Source organism: Mytilus trossulus, chromosome 14, assembly GCF_036588685.1.
Source record: "Mytilus trossulus isolate FHL-02 chromosome 14, PNRI_Mtr1.1.1.hap1, whole genome shotgun sequence".
Classification (NCBI taxonomy): Eukaryota; Metazoa; Mollusca; class Bivalvia; order Mytilida; family Mytilidae; genus Mytilus; species Mytilus trossulus.
The window spans coordinates 36,678,646-36,699,958 of NC_086386.1; the positions used below are offsets into that span (position 1 = coordinate 36,678,646).

Sequence of the window (21,313 nt, forward strand, 5' to 3'; positions counted from 1 at the left end):
CAGACTCTTAATCTTTTGCTCACCTGGTCCAAAGGGCCAAGATCAAGTTATAACCGTTTGATGGTACTGATTTAAGGTATTACATATCTTCATGTTGTATACAATTTTAATTTCAGTGTATTTGAATGACAACCAGACAAACGAACAAAACTCTATTGTACACTATAGTAAAAACTACTGTTTGAATCTCAATCAGAATCACACATATTTAAAGTGTTTAGTGCAATGAATCGTTTTGAAAGTCAGTATTACGGTGAACTGTTACAGTTTAAGTTACATGAAACTGACATTCAATCATTTATCCCCCTGGCGAGAAGTGTGCGACATTTCATATTGATGGTTTTTTAATCGAAAGTTTTCTATAATTTAAGAAAAACTATACTAACTCGTATCATATGTGTAGTTAATGGTTTAACCCTTTTTGGTTAGGTTAGATTTATTCTAAAGAGAAAGAATTAATAATAGACAAAATATTTAAAAAGTGACTATCGTCATTGAACCATGACGGATGTTTACTATAACAGGACAATATTTGTATGCACAAGCTTAAGTATCCTGTAAAATGGATGTATATAATTGTTATCATCTTACAAGATTTTATTTCCAAGTCATTATATGGACCTCATTTATCTTTACAGCAGGTAAGTCTATTATGGACAAGTAACTGTTTTGATATAATTTAGAATATCTTGATAATATATTTGATTTTTTTATGTTTTACGTATTGTTGAAATAAAGATCTTAAAACTATTAAAAAAGAACGCTTGCACAAAACGAGCGAAAGAAAACTATTTGTTAGACGTTAGTTCAGGTGATACATGTATATGGTATGGGAATACTAGCTATCATTATAAAATAAATATGAATAAATACTACAGGATAAATTCATAAACTAGATTTTAGATAAACACTCTTTTCATTTTTGTTCTTTCATCTTTCATATATCTACTAGTTGTTTTGACAGTAATGTTTCCCCGTTTTGATATTTATCTTAAAATAATCATGTATACAGTTTAAATCACACGACAGCACAACTCTATTCAGAAGTAAAAAAAGGTACCTCTCAATTTACTTATCAGGTATGTTTGTGTTTTTCTTGGTTTGTGAGTGCTTATGTTTTAAGATCGCGGTGTCATAGTCGTATATAACACGTAAAGGTATAAATTCGACGGTACTTTAATCTGGAATAAGTTATCCTTTGACCCAATTTCTTAAAGATGACAACACTGACGAAAGTCAAAGAGTTTTCTCTTTTAGTGTGGACATTTTTTGTTTGTAAATTCTCAGGTAAATTCAGTTCGTTTTAACAATTTTGTCTTTATTTAACGGTGTCTGAAGATGAAAGGTGGAGGGTGCAGGTGTAATTTTGAATATAATCCAGGAACGCTTTTAACTAGTATGCCGTACGGGGCTTTGCTCATTGTTGAAGGCCGTACGGTGACCTATAGTTGTTAATGTTTGTGTCATTTTGGTCTTTTGTGGATAGTTGTCTCATTGGCAATCATACCACATCTTCTTTTTTTATACATAAGACTCATATAGAACTAGAGTGTATTTTTTATCATGGTATGGTACACCTATAACAGCTTGGATTAATAAAGTTATCCGTGGAGAGGCGGGTTTAGTTGCCATATAGATCCATATAGGCGTATTTTCTGGTACAAGTGTTAATCACTCGGATATCTATCTCATTTATCTACATTCGAAATCTTCTTTTATTCATACCATATATAATTGACTCAATGCATATTGAAATATTTTGTGTTAACTGTTTAAAGTCTTAATGGTTCCTGAAAACTGATTATAAGTATTTTTCAAAGTATTTGTTTATAGTATTACAAATTTTACATGCCTTACATGACCTTAATATTTGATAGATGTGGTATTTTGTAAGAATGTACATTTAGAATTTACTGTTAACATGGTTAATGTAGGACAGTGTAATACACTGACGTAAATAATTAAGAAGGATTGAATGACAAATTGTGTAATAGCTTTATAAATCATCATGTTAGATTGATAGTACAAGTGTATCGGATGTTACACGTGTAAACAATCTTTACGTTTTGCATGGTAGTATAACACGGGAATGTTATCTAAAAGTTCTAGCTTCCGGTTGATTTTTCTATTCACATTAGGACATCAGTTGTAATGTCTGCCAAGGGTATCGACGACAATAGACTAGATACCGAATGAAGAGACAGAAAGAATTTCATAATCATTTGTACAACTTTGTATATACTTGTATGGCGTATAACTTTTATGATATGAGCGATGAGTCTTATGTAGACGAAACGCGCGTCTGACGTATTAAATTATAATCCTGGTACCTTTGATAACTATTGTACTTGATCTTTAAGTACATTTGTATCTGGTTAAGTTATAATTCATAAGCACACGATTGTTGCGTGCTTACTCCGCATTATCCAGTATCTACTACTACCTAAGGAGAACTTTATATTATTTAAGATAATTGAGATACGTGATACACACGTCAGGATCACACATATTTAGTGCAAGCATTATTGTCACTGACTTTACATTGCCAACGTTACTTTCTGCGCAATGATCCCATTTGTATTGCACTTTTGTTATATTGTCAGACTAAGTATTCGTTTGAGTCCGTCTACCTTGCAGGTACTTCTAATATCCCTACTTACTCTTCCGGGTCAATTTCGTCATCCCATTGTTAGAGGTAAAACTTGGTGAAGTTTTATTTAGTATTATGTTGTAGATAGTTGTTTTCTTCTTTTTATTGATCATTGTTTCTTGAAACTATAACTATTGGGCAGACATTTTGTGGTTCCTTCCAGTAGCGCCGGTAATTTTAAGACAGCATAGGCTGGAACAGCCTTCAGAATTCTTGGCATTACTGTAATGGAAAAATATATAGACGAGTGCATGTATCCATGTTAATTAATCATCCTCCACCAACTTTTCAGGTTTGATTTGCACTGAAAGGAATTTTGACGGAAAAAAATTGGTTAAACCACTAATTAGTTGTCAATTAGTAAATAACTACAAACTGCACCTTTGTGCATTGATTTCAAAGTGGACTTCCCCACAACTTTTTAGATAAAGAAAGAACTCGCCACAAGATTTTACAACAGTCAACTTTGGCGAACCTATACGATTTTATTACATCATGTCAATCCTTTGTCCCGATATACGTCTGTGACTGGTCGTGTAAAACCCGAGAATGGATCTAGTAAGATCTACACGAAAAATATGTGACTTCTAAAAATTGATCTGCTTCAATAGCAAGACAATCAAAGAGGTAGGAGACGACGACTTCAGTCTTCTAAAAAGACAATTCGGAAAGTCCTATACAAACAAATAGATGTGTTTAACAACCTTGACTGGCTATACAGCCCTACATACCAGATCTGACGCATTTTGTGTTAAATTTCGAAGATGTTTTAACAGTTTATGTACACTAGTGTGATATCATTTTTCAATTCGTGCAAGGCAGTGTTGCGCCATGACTGGTAGATTACGCGAGGTATTCAGTATGCACCATAGTTTGTATGTTATCTCTTTATAGACAGAAACATATTGCAATCATTCCCTTAATAGATTGATCATTTATCTAAAAAAAAATCAAGGTCATCACCATAGTATGATTTCAAATGAGATCACTATCCTCCAGCGACCAAAGGAAGAAATTAGAAACCATATATTACAATACGGCTTTCAATACTAGGCGAAACCCATCATACCGTTTTCTTTTCTTTTTTAATGCACGTCATGATTGTAGAATTGGATTCCTTTGTTCCGCTGCACCTTTGATGCATTTAGACATGTATTTGTCTTAATTTTTCACTCGGTCTACACCTTTTGTCTTCATTTCGCAATGAACAACATATTAAGATAAATGTTACATTTAATCTGGTTAACGTATGACGTGGACACAGACGTTATAGCTTAACTGATCAGTGTAAATAATTATTAAACCAATTACAAAACATTATCATCCATTTTGTGTGTACGTATCCTAGGTCAATGTTCTTATGCTTATAATTGTAACACAAAAGAAAAGTGTCAAAAACAAGTATCGTTTTAGTTAAGGTGGCATTTAAATTGAATTTGATATTTTGAAAATTTATATTTACCAGTGAGTTTTAGCTAGTTCGTGGTTTTATCTACATTATCTTTTGTAACATTGTATTTTGAATTAATTAAGATTGACAATAATAAACCATTTCATACAAAAACATTAACAAAATAACAATAACATCAAATGGTTAACAAAATAATTCGTTTCTAATTTTTATACGACCGCAAACATGAAAACAATTTTGGTCGTATATTGGTATCGCGTCGTCGTCGTCGTCAGCATCGTCCGAAGACGGGTGGTTTCCGGGAATAACTTTAGAACAAGTAAATTGAAATCAATTAAATTTAAATATAAGGTTTATTACCACCAAAGGAAGGTTGGGATTGATTTTGGGGGGTTTGATCCTATCAATTTTGGAACAAGTGCCCGAAAAGGGTCAAAATAAGTATTTTTCTAGTTTCGAGACAATAACTTGTGTGTATAAAGTGTATGAATCTTTCTGAAATCTTACCACAAGGTTTAATTTCTTAAAAGAAAGGTCAGGATTGATTTTGGGGCTTATGGCCCAAAGTGTTTAAGAATTAATGGCAAAAAAGGGGCCAAAACCAATACTTTTCTAATACTTTGTATAAATTGCTTATTTCTTGACCAATTTCAATGGGGTTTTATACTTGAATTCGTGGGGTTCTTAGATATGCTGAATCTAACCGTGTATTATTTTTTTGGAATTTGGTCGTCCCTGTTTTTAAATAGGTCAACATGAGTTTCAAAGTGTCTAAAATTATACTTTGTATGATTTCATCAAAAATTGAATTATTGAGGTTCTTTGAAATGCCGAATCTAACCGTGAATTAAGATTTAATAATTTTGGGTCTCGTTTTCAAATTGGTCTACATTATGGTCCCAAGGGTCCAAAATAGCTGACTATGCGGTATGGGCTTTGCTCATTGTTGAAGGCCGTTCGGTGACCTATAGTTGTTAATGTTTGCGTCATTTTGGTCTTTTGTAGTTAGTTGTCTCATTGGCAATCATACCACATCTTCTTTTTTATGTTAGTTTGATTTATTACGTTCTGCTTAACTTTGACTTATTTACTATGTTTCATTTTCATTTTAATTTTCGCCTCGTTTGTTGTGGAATTTTCAAAGTATACGGGACAGGTCTCGTTTTAAACAAAAGAATTACTACGTTATTTTCGTTTCACCTACGTTTAAATACGTTTCGTCGGTAAGACGTAGCTTTTGAAATGTGACAGTGTGACTGGGGCTTTAGGAACAGACATTTTGACAGACCACTCCAGAGAATTATTGTAATTGTACTTTAACGCGTAGAACGCGTGATCCTCTCCATGCACGAGGCATTGCATTTAATATTCTCATTACTACAGTCGTGGTTGGGCAATTATACCCCGTAGTCAAAGTCAAAGCTTGAAATTAAGACGAGATTCACACGAGAAATGCAAATCCTTTACCAACAATTATGAAAGAAGAACTAATTCTTTATCATTCGTCAATCTACAATTATAATATTTTTCACTGGATTAGTACAGTTGACGAGATTGAATGACTATCTGTTTACTGTGTTTGGATAAAATCATGCCTGTTTCATATAAGCTATCAGTACAAATGAAAACATCAATCATTTGGTAAAATGAATAAATTTCGTTAGCCAAAATTTAACCGTAACGTAATAGTATAAATTTAAATTTCTCTTTATCTTGTATGATTTATTGGCATGGAAAATTTAAAAAGAAAATATTTATTTATTCATTGCATATTTTTTTTAAGTACATTATTTTAATTTTAATAAAGCACATCGATAGCTCTATAAAGAATAATCTCAAGTGTTTTTCAGTGAATTCCAAATATATCATGTTTCAATTTTGACAACAAATTGCCTCCTTTTAATAAAAAAAAGATATGATTATTATTTTTCTGATGTGTGGATTTTAAATTATTTGTTATTTCATATTTTTACCTTCAGTATGAAGTGTGATCTTTGATTATTGATGCGGTTAAAAAAACGGTACAAGGTATTAAAACTCGTACGAGGTATTAACACAGGTACACGTAGCATTACAATTGGTTTCTGTAATAGTAATGTATCTATAGACACGAATGGATGGTTTCAAACTAGAACCAATGACAAACGTAATTCTGATTTAAACTTTCCTATTGTCAACTTTCCATTTTTGAGCAGTAAAACTACCTTTTGTCCAATTGTTTGGCGTTTACATGTTTAAATTCATACGTTACGGTCGTGTATTGTAACATATTACTACTATATGTACCTTGATTACCTTAGCAGTAAAATGCTCTTATCAGAACTTTTAGAAAATACCACTGTTATCAAAACTGCGTCTTTACGATTTGATTGACCGATACGAAGTCCTACAGCTTCAGGTTTACATACCACAAAAGTAGTCTAACAAATAATTTAACGATTGTGTCCTAATCCCTATTGTGGTATTTTGATTAAATGTAAATATGCATGATTGGTGAGGCGTGACTAACAAGAGCCACTAACTCGGGCTACGACACAGGGCTCTTAGTATTTGCATTTCATGTTTAAGCTTTGAAAGGTTAGATATTATGTGCTGTTTTTAATGGATTTAAAATATAGGCGAAAGAAACCAAACTATTAAGTCGAAAATCAACGGACAGTCCAATGGAAAAAAAAGAAAAAAAGACTAAAAGACATAATTTTAATAAAATCAACGGTACCAATTTTGTTGTGTAGAGTACCCATCACAAAGAAGAGAATTAAAGAATGAGCTACATGAATATCATCAAAAAACGACAAACTCATTAATTTGCCATTAATTTTAATATATATACGTTTACCTACAATCTACAAAATATTTTATTTATAGAAAGTGCGTGTACGTTTCCATCATATTTGATTGGTCAATGGACCGATGTAAAAAAGAATGCTACCATTACATTCCAGACAACATCTTCAAAGTTGACAGGGTGGCATGCTCTAATTACGGGTGAAGACTTTCACGGTCAAACATGTATCCACAACACCGGCAACGTCTTTGTTTTTGAGTAAGCAGAATTATCAAGTGTGTACATTAATTAACATAAAACATACCTAAGATGAAAAGGAAGATTTCGCTTTTCAGTATTTATTGTAATTATTGAATTGTGATTTTTTAAATAATTATTTAAAGCTGTTATACAAATATAACAGCATGTGTTATGAACTTATGATTGCAAATGAGAAAACAATCCACCAAAGACCAAATGACATAGATGTAAACATACATTGTTGGACTTGGGGAGACTTATCTTCGATTGTCCCTTTGTAATCATTTTAGAACAGTGATGTACATGTATGGTACTATTTTCAACTAGAAATTATAAATTCATTATAACATACATGTATTTCAAACCAGTTTAATGTTTATAACGATACATTTCTAGTTTGAAAACATTTCTCTAATTTGGATCAGATTAATATCATCAGTCTTATATAGTTGGAGAAAAGGAAATGTCAGTCCCCAGAACCTATTCTTCAAGACCATCGTGTATTATTTGTATTAAAAGTTTATTATTTTCACCACTAGCCACATGCACAGTTCTTTTGGGACAAAATTACACACAAGAGTATAATAAATAAAATTATAGTAAAATACTGATATTCTTTTTGTTAATTCATTTTGAAGTATATGGCACATTTTATAAAAGTTTTTATATTTGTAGAGGAGACAGCACTGTTTTTTACCCATCTTTGGGAACCTTAAAGTACTACATGTGTATGAAGATTACAAGAGTATCTGATGATGTTCTATATTACTACCTACTGGCAGGTAAAAATATTATGTATGACATACATGTTCATGAATGATCCAGCAAAACATAATATAATAATCACATTTTGTCTATTTTAAAAGTGTATATCTTAAAAGCCATAACAAGATATTATATTAAACGGAGATATATACGGACAAGAACATGAAAGTTATTGTAAAAAACGATACTGCTTAAACTACATCTGTGTGGGTTAATGATAGGAAAACGATACTGCTTAAACTACATCTGTGTGGGTTAAAGATAGGAAAACGATACTGCTTAAACAACATCTGTGTGGGTTAAAGATAGAAAAACGATACAAAAGGGATATTCAAACTCGAAGTCCAAAGTAAACTGTATGACAATAAAAAAGGAGAAACTACCAAAAAGACACAGCAGTACACCAAAAAAGTCGTCATTGTACCTAATGAATATATCTCTATAGGAATGCATATTTTTGTACAGTAACACGTCATTTCAAATGTTTGTATCCAAACTTGATTGACGCCAACGCCGAAGTGGGCACTTTCGCACTAAATATCAGGACCAACTTGAAAAAAATACATGGAAATGATTTTATATGAAGTTCATTTGAGAACTTTTATTTCATTCACCCTCTGTTAAACCATTTCGGAAGGCTCCAATTATTCATTCGATGAAATGTATTCTTTTCATTCCAGTTAAACCCCGTTGAAACCACTCATTTAAGATGTCGATGATAATAGTTACACAAATATAATTACACAACTGATCATTATGTGTGGTAAATCGGCATTACAAATAATCCTTGAGAACACTATTCATTTTATTTTTTTTTAGACAAAAACGGTGTTGCAAATAATGAAAGAATTTACACAGCGAACAGAGCACCAGATGTTAGCTCTACTCCGACATGCGATTATTGTCAGTTTACACAGACGATACCTGATGCAGATCGTCGTGAATTAAGAAAATTGGGTATAGTTTTATATTCAAATATTTATATCAGAAGTTGCTATTCTACTTCGTGCTCTTCTTGTGTATCGGTTTGTAAATTAAAAAAAAATCATAATCATAAATAAATAAATTTTTATTTTTATAACGTTATATAAACGTAGCCATATGCTTCGGGTTTTTTTTTTCAATATTCATAAAAGGTCTTAATCTTGTTTTTTAATATCACAAGGTCTTAATCGACTCAAATGGTAAAAAAAAGTAAATAACATAAACTAGGACAAATTACAAAAACGAAATGTATGAAACTGTTTGATATCAAAGGTGTCTTTTTACAAAGTTCAACTTCAAAAAAGAAGATATTAAGTTGGCTGATGCAAGCGACTTTTAAATTTTTAGTTAAGATTATATAATAAAAACAAGGTCAGGATAATGTTATTTACTCTAGAGTCTATGCTGTTATGCAATGTATTTTCGTTTTATATAATCTTTTCAAGGTACAAGTGAGACGTTGACCGCAACTCCTTCTCTTTGCCTACCATGTGAAGCAACGTGCGACGAGACTACAATTGTTAACGCATCAGCACTAGGACCGTCCTCCTCACTTGCAGTAGTGACGACAATGAACCCTTCAACTATACAATTAACACAAGAAACATCAAATCCTATAATATCACAACATTTCACCACAGATATTATAACAACAACAACTTTAACACCCGCATCGTTAAAACAGACAACAAACGGAGCAGGTAATTTAGAAGGAAAAAAGAAATTTTTGATGAAAGTCATGAAAATCGCGATCAAAATACATTGAAATATATCACATTCATTTACGAAAAATTAACGCAAAATGTAAGAGTTTTATTAGGTCAACTAGAGTTATGACAAGTTAAATTGACCTAATTAAGAAAATAGTTTATTAATAATAAAAAAAATGTACATGTTTTTTTTTATGATATTAGTTTTACATGGAACGGAAAATTAACAAATATTTGTTGTACATTTTACTTTACAAATTGGTATGTTATGAAGGGTCATTTTCATTCCAGAAATTGATTCCAGAAAATAAAAACAATGATTTACTTTGATTGCTTTCATTTTTTCTTACATTTAAAGGATCGTTTGTTTATAATATATATATATATATTTTTATAGAAAGTGCATGCACATTTCCATCTTATTTGATTGGGCAATGGACTGATACGACCAAAGGTGTAAACATAACATTCCAATCAACAACTGCAAAGCTAACCGGATGGACTGCTAAAGTTACAGGCGAAACGTTTGACGGTCAAACATGTATCCACAACACCGGAGACGTCTTTGTTTTTGAGTAAGCATATCAATCAACTTTTTTTAATACATTTCTAAAAACAAAATATGTATGATGAAAAAGTAGATTTTTTGTCGAGCCTGCAACTTTTGTTGCAGAAAGCTCGACATAGGGATAGTGATCCGGCAGCGATGGCGGCGTTAGCTTACTTTTTAAAAGCTTTATATTGTAGAAGGTGGGAGACCTGGATGCTTCATACTTTGTATATAGATGGCTCATGTAACGAGGTTTCCGTCAGTCACATGTCAAATGTCCTTGACCTTATTGTCATGGTTCAGTGACAACTTGAAAAAAAAGTTCAGATTTTTTGTAATGTTGAATTTTCTCTTTTATTAGTAATAGGATAATTATATTTGATATGTGCGTACCTTGCAAGGTCCTCATGCCTTTCAGACAGTTTTCACTTGACCTCGACCTCATTTCATGGATCAGTGAACACGGTTAAGTTTTGGTGGTCAAGTCCATATCTCAGATACTATAAGCAATAGGGCTTGTATATTCGGTGTATGAAAGGACTAAGGTGTACATGTCCAACTGGCAGGTGTCATCTGACCTTGACCTCATTTTCATGGTTCAGTGGTTGAAGTTAAGTTTTTGTGTTTTGGTCTGTTTTCCTCATACTTTACGCAATAGATCTACTATATTTGTTGTATGCAATGATTGTAAGATGTACATGTCTAGCGGGCAGATGTCATCTGACCTTGACCTCATTTTTATGGTTCAGTGAGTTTTGGTCTTTTTATCTAATACTATAAGCCATAGGTCAACTATATTTGGTGTATAGAAATATTGTATGATTTAAATGTCAGTCGCACAGGTTTTATTTGACCTCGACTTTATTTTCACGGTTCATTGCTCAGTTTTAAGTTTTTGTGTTTTGGTCTATTTTTCTTAAACTATAAGTAATAGGTCAACTATATTTGTTTATGGAAGCATTGTTAGCTGTACATGTCTGCCTGGCATGGTTCATCTGACCTTGATCTCTTTTTCATGGTTCATTGGTCATTGTTTAGTTATCTTGGTTAATTTTACGTTTATGTGACAGTTTTTGTCGAGCCTGCAACTTTTGTTGCAGAAAGTTCGACATAAGATAGTGATCCGGCGGCGGCGGCGGCGACGCAGGCTAACTCCTCAAAAGCTTTATATTTTAGAAGGTAAAAGACCTGAACTTCATACTTTGTATATAGATGCCTCATGTTACGAACTTTCCGTCAGTCACATGTCCAATGTCCTTGACCCCATTTTCATGGATCAGTAACTACTTGAAAAAAAAGTTAAGATTTTTTGTAATGTTAAATTATCTCTTATCATAAGTAATTGGATAACTATATTTGGTATGTGCGTACCTTGCAAGGTCCTCATGCCCGTCAGACAGTTTTCTCTTGACCTTGACCTCAATTCATTGATCAGTGAACAAGGTTAAGTTTTGGTGGTCAAGCCCATATCTCAGATACTATAAGCAATAGGTCTAGTATATCCGGTGTATGGAAGGACTGTAAGGTGTACATGTCCAACTGGCAGGTGTCATTTGACCTTGACCTCATTTTCATGGTTCAGTGGTTATAATTAAGTTTTTGTGTTTTGGTCTGTTTTCCTTATGCTATATGCAATATGTCTTCTATATTTGGTGTATCGAATAATTGTAAGATGTACATGTCTAGCTGACAGGTGTTTAGTTTTTGAGTTTTGGTCTATTTTTCTTATACTTTATGCATTAGGTCAACTATATTTGGTGTATGGAAATATTTTATGATCTATATGTCTGTTATGCAGGTTTTTTTTTTACCTTAACGTCATTTTCACGGCTTATTGCTCAGTGTTAAGTTCTTGTGTTTTGGTCTGTTTTTTTCTGAATTAATAAGCAATAAGTCAACTACATTTGTTGTATTGAAGAATTGTTAGCTGTATATGTCAGCCTTGCATGGTTCATCTGACCTTAACCTCATTTTCATGGTTCATTGATCAATGTTTTGTTTTCTTGTTTAATGTTGAGTTTATGTGACAGTTGTAATAAAGCTTTATATTTGGTCTATTAACATAATATCTATGATTAGTAATGGAGGCGAGACATTTCAGCGTGTGCACTCTTGTTAAAAAAGATTTATACTCAGGACTATCAACATAATATCAATGATTAGTTAAGAAGGCGATACATTTCAGCGTGTGCACTCTTGTTTTACACTTTGAGTGCTTTTTTACAATTTCAAATGTGACGTCACTTTGTGCGTTGCGGCTTTGGCTAACTCGGGTATGTATTTTTTGTGCTGGCTTATGTTGGTTTATGTTATGTATTTTTTTTTAATCTGTACTTAGTTAATACTTCGGTTATATCATGTATATCTATTATATAGTCATTTTATGAAATTTACTGCAAAAGTATAAACGATTTTAAATAATAGGATGTTCTTATCCCAAGCAGATAACGTAGCCATATTGGACACAACTTTTTTGAACTTTTGGTCAAAGTTCAACTTTGAACTTGTTTTGGCTTTCGAACTTTTTTCAGCTGAGCGTCAATGGTTAGGTTTGTGTGGACGCGTAGTAAATTTTAAACCTGGTGCATTGATTAGCTATTATTCGTGTGTTTCTCTGTCCTATATGTTCTGTTTGTTTGTATTGTAATCTTGTAATGTAATGTTGTCATTTTAATGTTATATTTAACATTGTCATTAAAGCGGAAGGTTTGACACATGCCACAAAACTTGTTCCAAGTCAGGAAAATGGCCATTGTTATATTATAGTTCGTTTCTGTGTGTGTTATATTTTAACGTTGTATTTCTGTTGAGTCGTTTGTCTCCTCTTATTTTTGAGTGTGAATTCGCATTGCTATAAGACGTGTCACGGTACTTTTCTATCCTAAATTCATGTATTTAGTTTTCATGTTACATTTGTTATTCTCATCGGATTTTGTCTACCGTTTCTGTGTGTGTTATATCTTAATGTTGTGTCGTTGTTTTCCTCTTATTTAAACCGTCTTATTTAATGCGTTTCCCTCATTTTAAGTTTGTTACCCGGATTTTGATATTTAAGATCGATTAATGAGTTTCGAACAGCGGTTTACTACTGTTGCCTTTATTTATGTGTTTTCGTGTATATTAAACATATTTGTAATATTTATTAAAAGTAGCTATATAAAAACGAGAAGAACAATGTATGGAAAATATCATTTTGGAATCAACGTACAATAAGCTATCAATTTAAACAAAATTTAAATAATTTGATAGATCTTTATTGGTGGAAAGACCTTCCATTGTTCTCTTATTATACTTGCAAAAGGTTATTATACATACAGTCCGTTGACAATTGTTGATTGCCAATTATACATAATCTTACTGAAGGGTGCTGATGTTATATTAAATTGTTCAAACGTATCATTTCGTTTGTGTTGTTTCGACTCATGGTTTGGTTTAAACATATTTATTTATAGTGGATTGGGAAACAAGTTTTGCAACTTATATTAATCCCTTTCCACTTTGCGGGTGCGAGTGCTGCCTTGTAGCGGCATTAGCCTACTCTTTTTCGAATTTTCGAAATCTACAAGGGTGTCTTTAACGTGCAAGAGATGTGGCTCTCTCTTAACACGGGTCAGCCATTTATCGTCCCTTTCCGACGGACTATCATCGTTTCCTCAAGACCATACTCGCAGATGGTGTCAAATTGAGTTCCTGAAATTTTCATCCCAATCGGGAATCGAACCAGGAACCTTTGTGTTAGTAGTCCGATGCACTAACCAATACACCACGGCTCTGGTTTCGACTCATGACAATAACTCACTACGGCAACGTATTCAAACACGAAAAAAAAGAATACCGCTTTAATTGATTTCAACATTTCAAATTCATGAGGCCATCAACAAAAAAGAACAAACATTTTCGTCTCATTTTTAAGATCAAGACAGCATCTACACACCTATAAATTTGGTTTAGAATGTTTAATTATCTACTTAAAGATATGAGTATAATACCAGAATATATTGCATTGCATAAATTTGTAGAGGAGACGATACCTATCATATACCATTTTCGGATAAATTAAAGTACTTTATGTGTATGAAGATTACTAAGATATCTGATGATGTTCTATATTACTACCTACTGGCAGGTAAGTTGAATTTACTACATAGATATAGGAAGATGTGGTGAGAGTGCCAATGAGACAGCTCTCCATCCAAATAACAATTTAAAAAGTAAACCATTATAGGTTAAAGTACGGCCTTCAACACGGAACCTTGGCTCACACCGAACAACAAGCTATAAAGGGCCCCAAAATTACTAGTGTAAAACCATTCAAACGGGAAAACCAACGGTCTAATCTATATAGATACATATATAACATATTTCAATAACTCAAAAACAAATTTGAATCTAAAGGAGGGTTATAACACTTAATAAACTCATTTCCTCTTAAGCGTCGGAAAGTCTAAACTAGAAACAAAACACAAACCAACAGAGAACGAAATACACGAAAGTTATCCTTCATTTCATGCTACAAATGACACTTAGTGGGTTGACAAAAGGCAACATATACCCACGAAATATTAGTCAAAAACATATGGTCACTGCCAAGACAAAACATGAAATGCAAGGACAAGACAAACATTAAAACAAAGAAAGAGAAAACTAAAGACCTCATGCATCAAACCAGTGAATGATCTGTTAAAAGTGTTTTGAGAGGGTTTACAGATCCAGCTCCACTAAATATCTGCCTTTTTTAGTTATATAACGTTTGTCGTACGTTTTTAAATCTAAATATATTGAGATACAAAATGTTATTATTTGTCGACAAATCTTTGAAACATTGTGCCTAAAGACTTTTGTCTTGAGCGTACCCGTATAAGGATTCCAAAAACAAATGTCATTTGCGTTGAAATCATTATCATATGTTTTAAATAAATGTTACAAACAAATGGGGACCAGAAGCCTGTTTTATTTAAAGGATACATTCTGTGTGTTAATTCCAATTCATGCCCTATGTCATTTTAATGAATTTAAATGTGGTGGGTTTTTGTTTTTGTTTTGTGGTTTTTTTTTTAAATTTAATTTGATTTAAACATCCTAAATTTATATTTAGGAACGACTTAGATTTGCTCTTTCGTTATTGCATAATTATTTAATTTTATCTAATGTTATTCAATAATATATTTTATTGTTGTTTGGATTTAAATGTATCATCAAAATAGCATCTTTTGAGCAGACTTTTTGTTACCAATAACAAATTTCATATTAAAAAAATGAGCGAGTAAAACTCCATTATACATAATTAACTTCTAGCCCTTTTCAGCGAATGCTATACACTTTTAATATGTTTTAGTTTTCAAATATTTGGTGTTAATTGTACCTCATGCGCAAATCTCTGTAGTTACGTAACATGTCTCTCCAGCTGCTTGTATCCAAATTGATACATGTCTATCCAAGAATAGGCACTTTCACAGAAAGTCTGAAGATCAACTTTAATAGCGGAGGCACGAAAGATACCTAAGGGACAGTCAAACTCATAAATCTAAAACAAACTGACAACGCCATGGCTAAAAATGAAAAAAAGACAAACAGACAAACAATAGTACCCATGACACAACATATAAAACTAAAGAATAAATAACACGAACCCACCAAAAGCTAGGAGTGATCTCATGTGCTCCGGAAGGGTAAGTAAATCCTGCTCCACATGTGACACCCGTCGTGTTGCTTATGTGATAATAGATCCGGTATATAGTCGAATTCGGTAGGTCACATTCATGAAAGGGAAGGGGATTGTAGTTACGACGTAAGGAACATATCCGATATCATTTGTGAAACGGTTATTCCATAACGGTCAACTAACTCGTGATGGCGTCCGTAAAATTTACGAAGGGATGATTTCAACTTCACCATTTGGAACTCTTGATTTAATAGCTTCCTTGTGAGCAGCAACCCTCTATCAAGAAAACCATGATAGGAAATGCAAGCACGGAAATATCGTATCAATTTGGAGATATATACCCCGTATGCAGGTGCTGCTGGAATGTTGCTACTTAGAAATGAAAAGTTCACAATTGGAAAACTGAAATAATCTCTTTTGTCCTAAAATAATTTGGGGAAAAAAAATCTTTTGCGAATTTATATTGACCGAGCCGTATCTAAAATATTTCGGAAGGATCCAATTATTGATTCGATGAAAATGTTATCTTTTCAGTCCAGTCTAACACTTTTGAAACCAAAAAATAAATAATGATGGTTACATGACTGGTTATACGACTGATCATTTGTGTAGTTTATATGCGTTACAAATAATCCTCGAAATCACTAATAATTTCTATTTATTTTTAGATAAAAATAGTGATGCAAATAATGAAAGAATTTACACACCTAACCCAGCACCAGATGACAGCACTACCCCGACATGCAACTATTGCCAGTTTACCTCGCCAATACCTGACATCGACTTTCGGGAACTACGAAAATTAGGTATGATGTTATATAAAAAAGTCTTACTGAACTTCATTCGATTTATGTATAATATTTTTTTTTATATTTGAAAATTTGAAAAGTCATAAACTTAGCGTTATATTGCGATATAGTCAAGAAAAGTTTCTAAACACGCCAAGTTTTAATTTTCTATATTATATCCATTTAAGATTCATAATACTGTAATTACTAAGAAAAATTAAAGAAAACTAAATTTTTGAAAGATACATACATATCAATATAAACTATGATATATAAAAAACAAATCAATGTATTATTTTTGTAGCTGAGTACACCTATATATGCTTTAATCCCTTATTCCGTTTTATTAATTTTGAAATACTAAATGTTACATCTTCCGACATCAGACTCGGACTTCTCTTGAATTGAATTTTAAGTGTGCGTATTGTTATGCATTTACTTTTCTACATTGGCTAGAGGTATAGGGGGAGGGTTGAGATCTCATAAACATGTTTAACCCCGCCGCATTTTTGCGCCTGTCCAAAGTCAGGAGCCTCTGGTCTTTGTTAGTCTTGTATTTTTTAAGCCCCGCTTACAATAGTAAGGAGGCATTATGTTTTCTGGTCTGTGCGTCCGTCTGTCCTGCTTCAGGTTAAAGTTTTTGGTCAAGGTAGTTTTTGATGAAGTTGAAGTCCAATCAACTTGAAACTTAGTATACATGTGCCCTATGATATGATAATTCTAATCGTAATGCCAAATTAGAGTTTTACCCCAATTTTACTGTTCACTGAACATAGAAAAAGAAAGTGCAAATTTCAGGTTAAAGTTTTTGGTCAAGGTAGTTTTTGATAAAGTAGAAGTCCAATCAACTTGAAACTTAGTATACATGTTCCCTTTGATAAGATCATTCTAATTTTAATGCCAAATTAGAGAATTTATTTCAATTTCACGGTCCACTAAACATATAAAATGATAGTGCGAGTGGGGCATCCGTGTACTGTGGACACATTCTTGTTTAATTTTAGTTTCTTGTGTAAAATTTTGAAATTAGTATGGCGTTCTTTATCACTGAACTAGTATATATTTGTTTAGGGGCCAGCTGAAGGACGCCTCCGGGTGCGGGAATTTCTCGCTTCATTGAAGACCTGTTGGCGACCTTCTGCTGTTGTTTTTTATATGGTCGGGTTGTTTTCTCTTTGACACATTCCCCATTTCCATTCTCAATTTTAATAAGTAAGAATGACATATTATGAACACTTAATTTTGTATACTGTCATAGAGTTAATTTTCGTCAAGCTGAGTTAATATACAAAGAAGACGTGGTATGATTGCCAATGGGACAACTTCCACATGAGACCAAAACGACAAAGACATTAACAACTATAGTTCACCATACGGCCTTCATCAATGAGTAAAGCCCATACCGCATAGGCCACGATATGACAATGTAAACCAATTCCATCGAGAAAACTAACTGCCCGGTTTATATGAATTTTGATTTTGAAGTGTCTTTGAGTATGCATGGGACATGAGTACATACAATAACCACTGATTTGTCGAACATATGTGATTGTAATTTCATATTTTAAAGACTCCTTAGTATCTTTCGATAGTAGTTATCATTGACATAAGTAAAATTGTCTTCATATTAATGTTTTTACAGATAATAGGTTTAAACATATTTCTAGTAGGTAGCACTACTATGATCATATGCTTGTTCAAAACTAAGATCAATAACAAACGAAACGATTGAAGTTTAAGAAGCTCTTGATAGTAGAATAATACTTTAAAATAACTATCATAATCTTTTCAAGGAACAATTGAGACAATAACTTCTACCCCCGTCCTTTGTTTACCATGTGAATCGAAGTGTGAGGAGACTACCTCTTCGTCGCCAACAACAATAGTACCGTCATCAGCAGCTATTACAACGACAGAAGAAGCCACGACAAAACATTCCTCATTACTACAAACAACAACGGAACCATCGTCTTCTGAAAAAGCATTGTCACGTACAACAGACATAATAACACAGTATACAACAGGAGAAACACCATCACGTGATATACAACAGACAACAACGGATTTATCAAAATTACAAATCAGTACGACAGAGGACAGAACGACAGAGACATCGACAACTATAAAAACAACACAAACAGCATCAGTAACAGAGGTGAAAACATCTCAAACAACGTCGAAATTGACTACAAATATTGTGATATCAGACACTACAACAACAGACATTATTTCAACTACAACTACATCACATATTTTAACAACACCATCAAAAGTTGTTGTTGCATCGAAAGATATCTCAACATCAACTGATGAGTCTATTTTGACAACACAACAAGAAAAACCTACAACTACTGCTAAATCGTCCGGAACAGGTAGGAATAGTAAGGTGGAACTAATAGTTTAAATACTTGTGTTTGTAAAAACCTACAACTACTGCCAAATCGTCCGGAACAGGTAGGAATAGTAAGGTGGAACTAATAGTTTAAATACTTGTGTTTGTAAAACCTACAACTACTGCTAAATCGTCCGGAACAGGTAGGAATAGTAAGGTGGAACTAATAGTTTAAATACTTATGTTTGTAAAACCTACAACTACTGCCAAATCGTCCGAAACAGGTAGGAATAGTAAGGTGGAACTAATAGTTTAAATACTTGTGTTTGTAAAACCTACAACTACTGCCAAATCGTCCGGAACAGGTAGGAATAGTAAGGTGGAACTAATAGTTTAAATACTTGTGTTTGTAAAACTTACAACTACTGCCAAATCGTCCGGAACAGGTAGGAATAGTAAGGTCGAACTAAAAGTTTAAATACTTGTGTTTGTAAAACCTACAACTACTGCCAAATCGTCCGGAACAGGTAGGAATAGTAAGGTGGAACTAAAAGTTTAAATACTTGTGTTTGTAATCGTTTTTGAAATCAGGGCAACTAAAGGTATTATATCTAAATTCATAATAAGAAAAATACCAAGAAATTACCTTTTTTTTATGTTTTTTAGAAGGGAATCAATTACATGATGTACATGACATATTGGACCAATAGGTCAAACTTAAAGAAGCATTCACATTTTGTACGTAAATTTACGATGCAAAAAGTAACTGTTGATATATATTTCAAAGAAACAGCCCAATGAAACAAAAAAATATGTCATCTTAGTATAGTTGTAAGTAGTTGTACAGTATGGGTAATACTTTGTTCAAATAAACGTCTTCGATCATTTTACATTTTAACATTCTCTAGTCATCGTTCTGACTATCCTTTTAATTTAAAAAAAAAAGTATCTTGTTACTGTTGGTAGACTTTCGTGCAATCCGCAAGTTTGTCATGTTCTGTCAAAGGAAACACAAACAAATCAAGTTGTAAATAACGTATTCCTAATGTATAAAATTTATGATAACAGGAACATATAAATGTTACCATGGTAAACAAGGTTGTGTCTATTGGTATATTTTCTCATAGATAGTCACAATGCAATCCATTTATGAGAAAGCAGTCATAAACTTCGTTATAATATTATGTACTTGTTTATAATCTTGAAAAAAAATGTGTAGTACCGTCATATTTGTATTGCAGGATCGATAGTTGACAACAATACTGAAGGATTGAGTGAATCCAGCATTTTACTCATAACAGCAAGCAGTATATCTGGTGTTTTGTTAGGTCTAGCTATTATAACTCTAGGTTTATGTTTAATTCGCCATAAAAGTAAAATAGCGAAAGGTCGTTCGGCCCAACAACAACATCATCATCATCATCATAGAGACAGAACTCGGGACTATTTCAATCCACTTTGAGTTCGAAATTTTTGGAGAACTTACTTACACATTGCAAAGACAATCTGACGGAAAACGTTTTTGAAAAAGAAAAGGATTGTGGGCATTAATCAGCACATGATCAATATCATGATCAACAAATCAAATGTACAGCACTGTTCCTCTGCAAATAAATTTTCATTTATCGAGAAAAAATAATTCTAAACTAACGTTTTGAATGTAAATGTGTTTACCTTAATTCAATAATTCAATCATATTTTAATATGATAATAGGAATAAAAAAAAACCAGTATATTGATTAATGATGAATTAGTAGAAACGACATTAAAGTTGAAAATGTGTAATATTTATATACAAACAATTTTAAAGAATTTCACTTGTGCCAAATATGTTTATTGAATAAATTATTATTGTTTTTCTTTGTTATCACATAGCATACGAAGTTACTTGACCTATTGCCTTCACATGGTTTCTGGTATTGTCGTCTGTTTATCGTCGTGAACATGGTCATTTAAACTTTCAAACTTATGCGCCAAATATAACTTAACTTTACAAAATTATTTCTACGGAATTGCAGTTTAGAATTGTATTCCGGGATTTGATCTATCAACGTACATGAGTGTTCTTGCTAAAAATAGAACAAAGTGAATGATTTAAAGTTTTTGTCTCGCCTTGTTAAAAGCGGAAAAGCAAGACTTGGACTTTTTGTTTCCATCTGCGGTGGCGGCGGTGGCAGCGGTGATGGTGGTGGCGTCAATGATGTATTAGTTTGAGACTAGTTACCTTTGAAATATGTACAATTGTGGTGAAACAAAAGTAAATAGAGAGAATCTTCCAGAAGTAAAAGTAAAGGTTATCCAATATTATAACATGGACGAAACCATTAATTCTGCAATTATTGCAGCTGTTGTCCTTGACAGACGACTTTAACTTTTTTTTGTACTTTTGCAGAAAATAAGAAAAAAGAAGTCAACATTAAAACTTATTGAAGC

General features: G+C 32.7%; 1 protein-coding gene across 2 annotated transcripts; it reads left to right on the plus strand.

The window, feature by feature from the left end:
* The first annotated feature begins 296 nt into the window (after positions 1-296).
* Positions 297-20,737, plus strand: LOC134695745 (mucin-2-like). 2 transcript variants are annotated; one of them, XM_063557148.1, is made up of 10 exons: positions 297-641; positions 6,930-7,107; positions 7,765-7,871; positions 8,674-8,811; positions 9,285-9,539; positions 9,946-10,123; positions 14,118-14,224; positions 16,429-16,566; positions 18,342-18,920; positions 20,122-20,737. In XM_063557148.1, the coding sequence occupies exons 1-10, from the start codon at positions 563-565 to the stop codon at positions 20,340-20,342; spliced, it is 1,980 nt and encodes a 659-aa protein (XP_063413218.1). In that variant the 5' UTR covers positions 297-562; the 3' UTR covers positions 20,343-20,737. The 2 variants fall into 2 exon arrangements, with proteins under 2 accessions (XP_063413218.1, XP_063413219.1); XM_063557149.1 differs by lacking the exon at positions 6,930-7,107 and having other exon boundaries at positions 298-641.
* Positions 20,738-21,313: the final 576 nt, after the last annotated feature.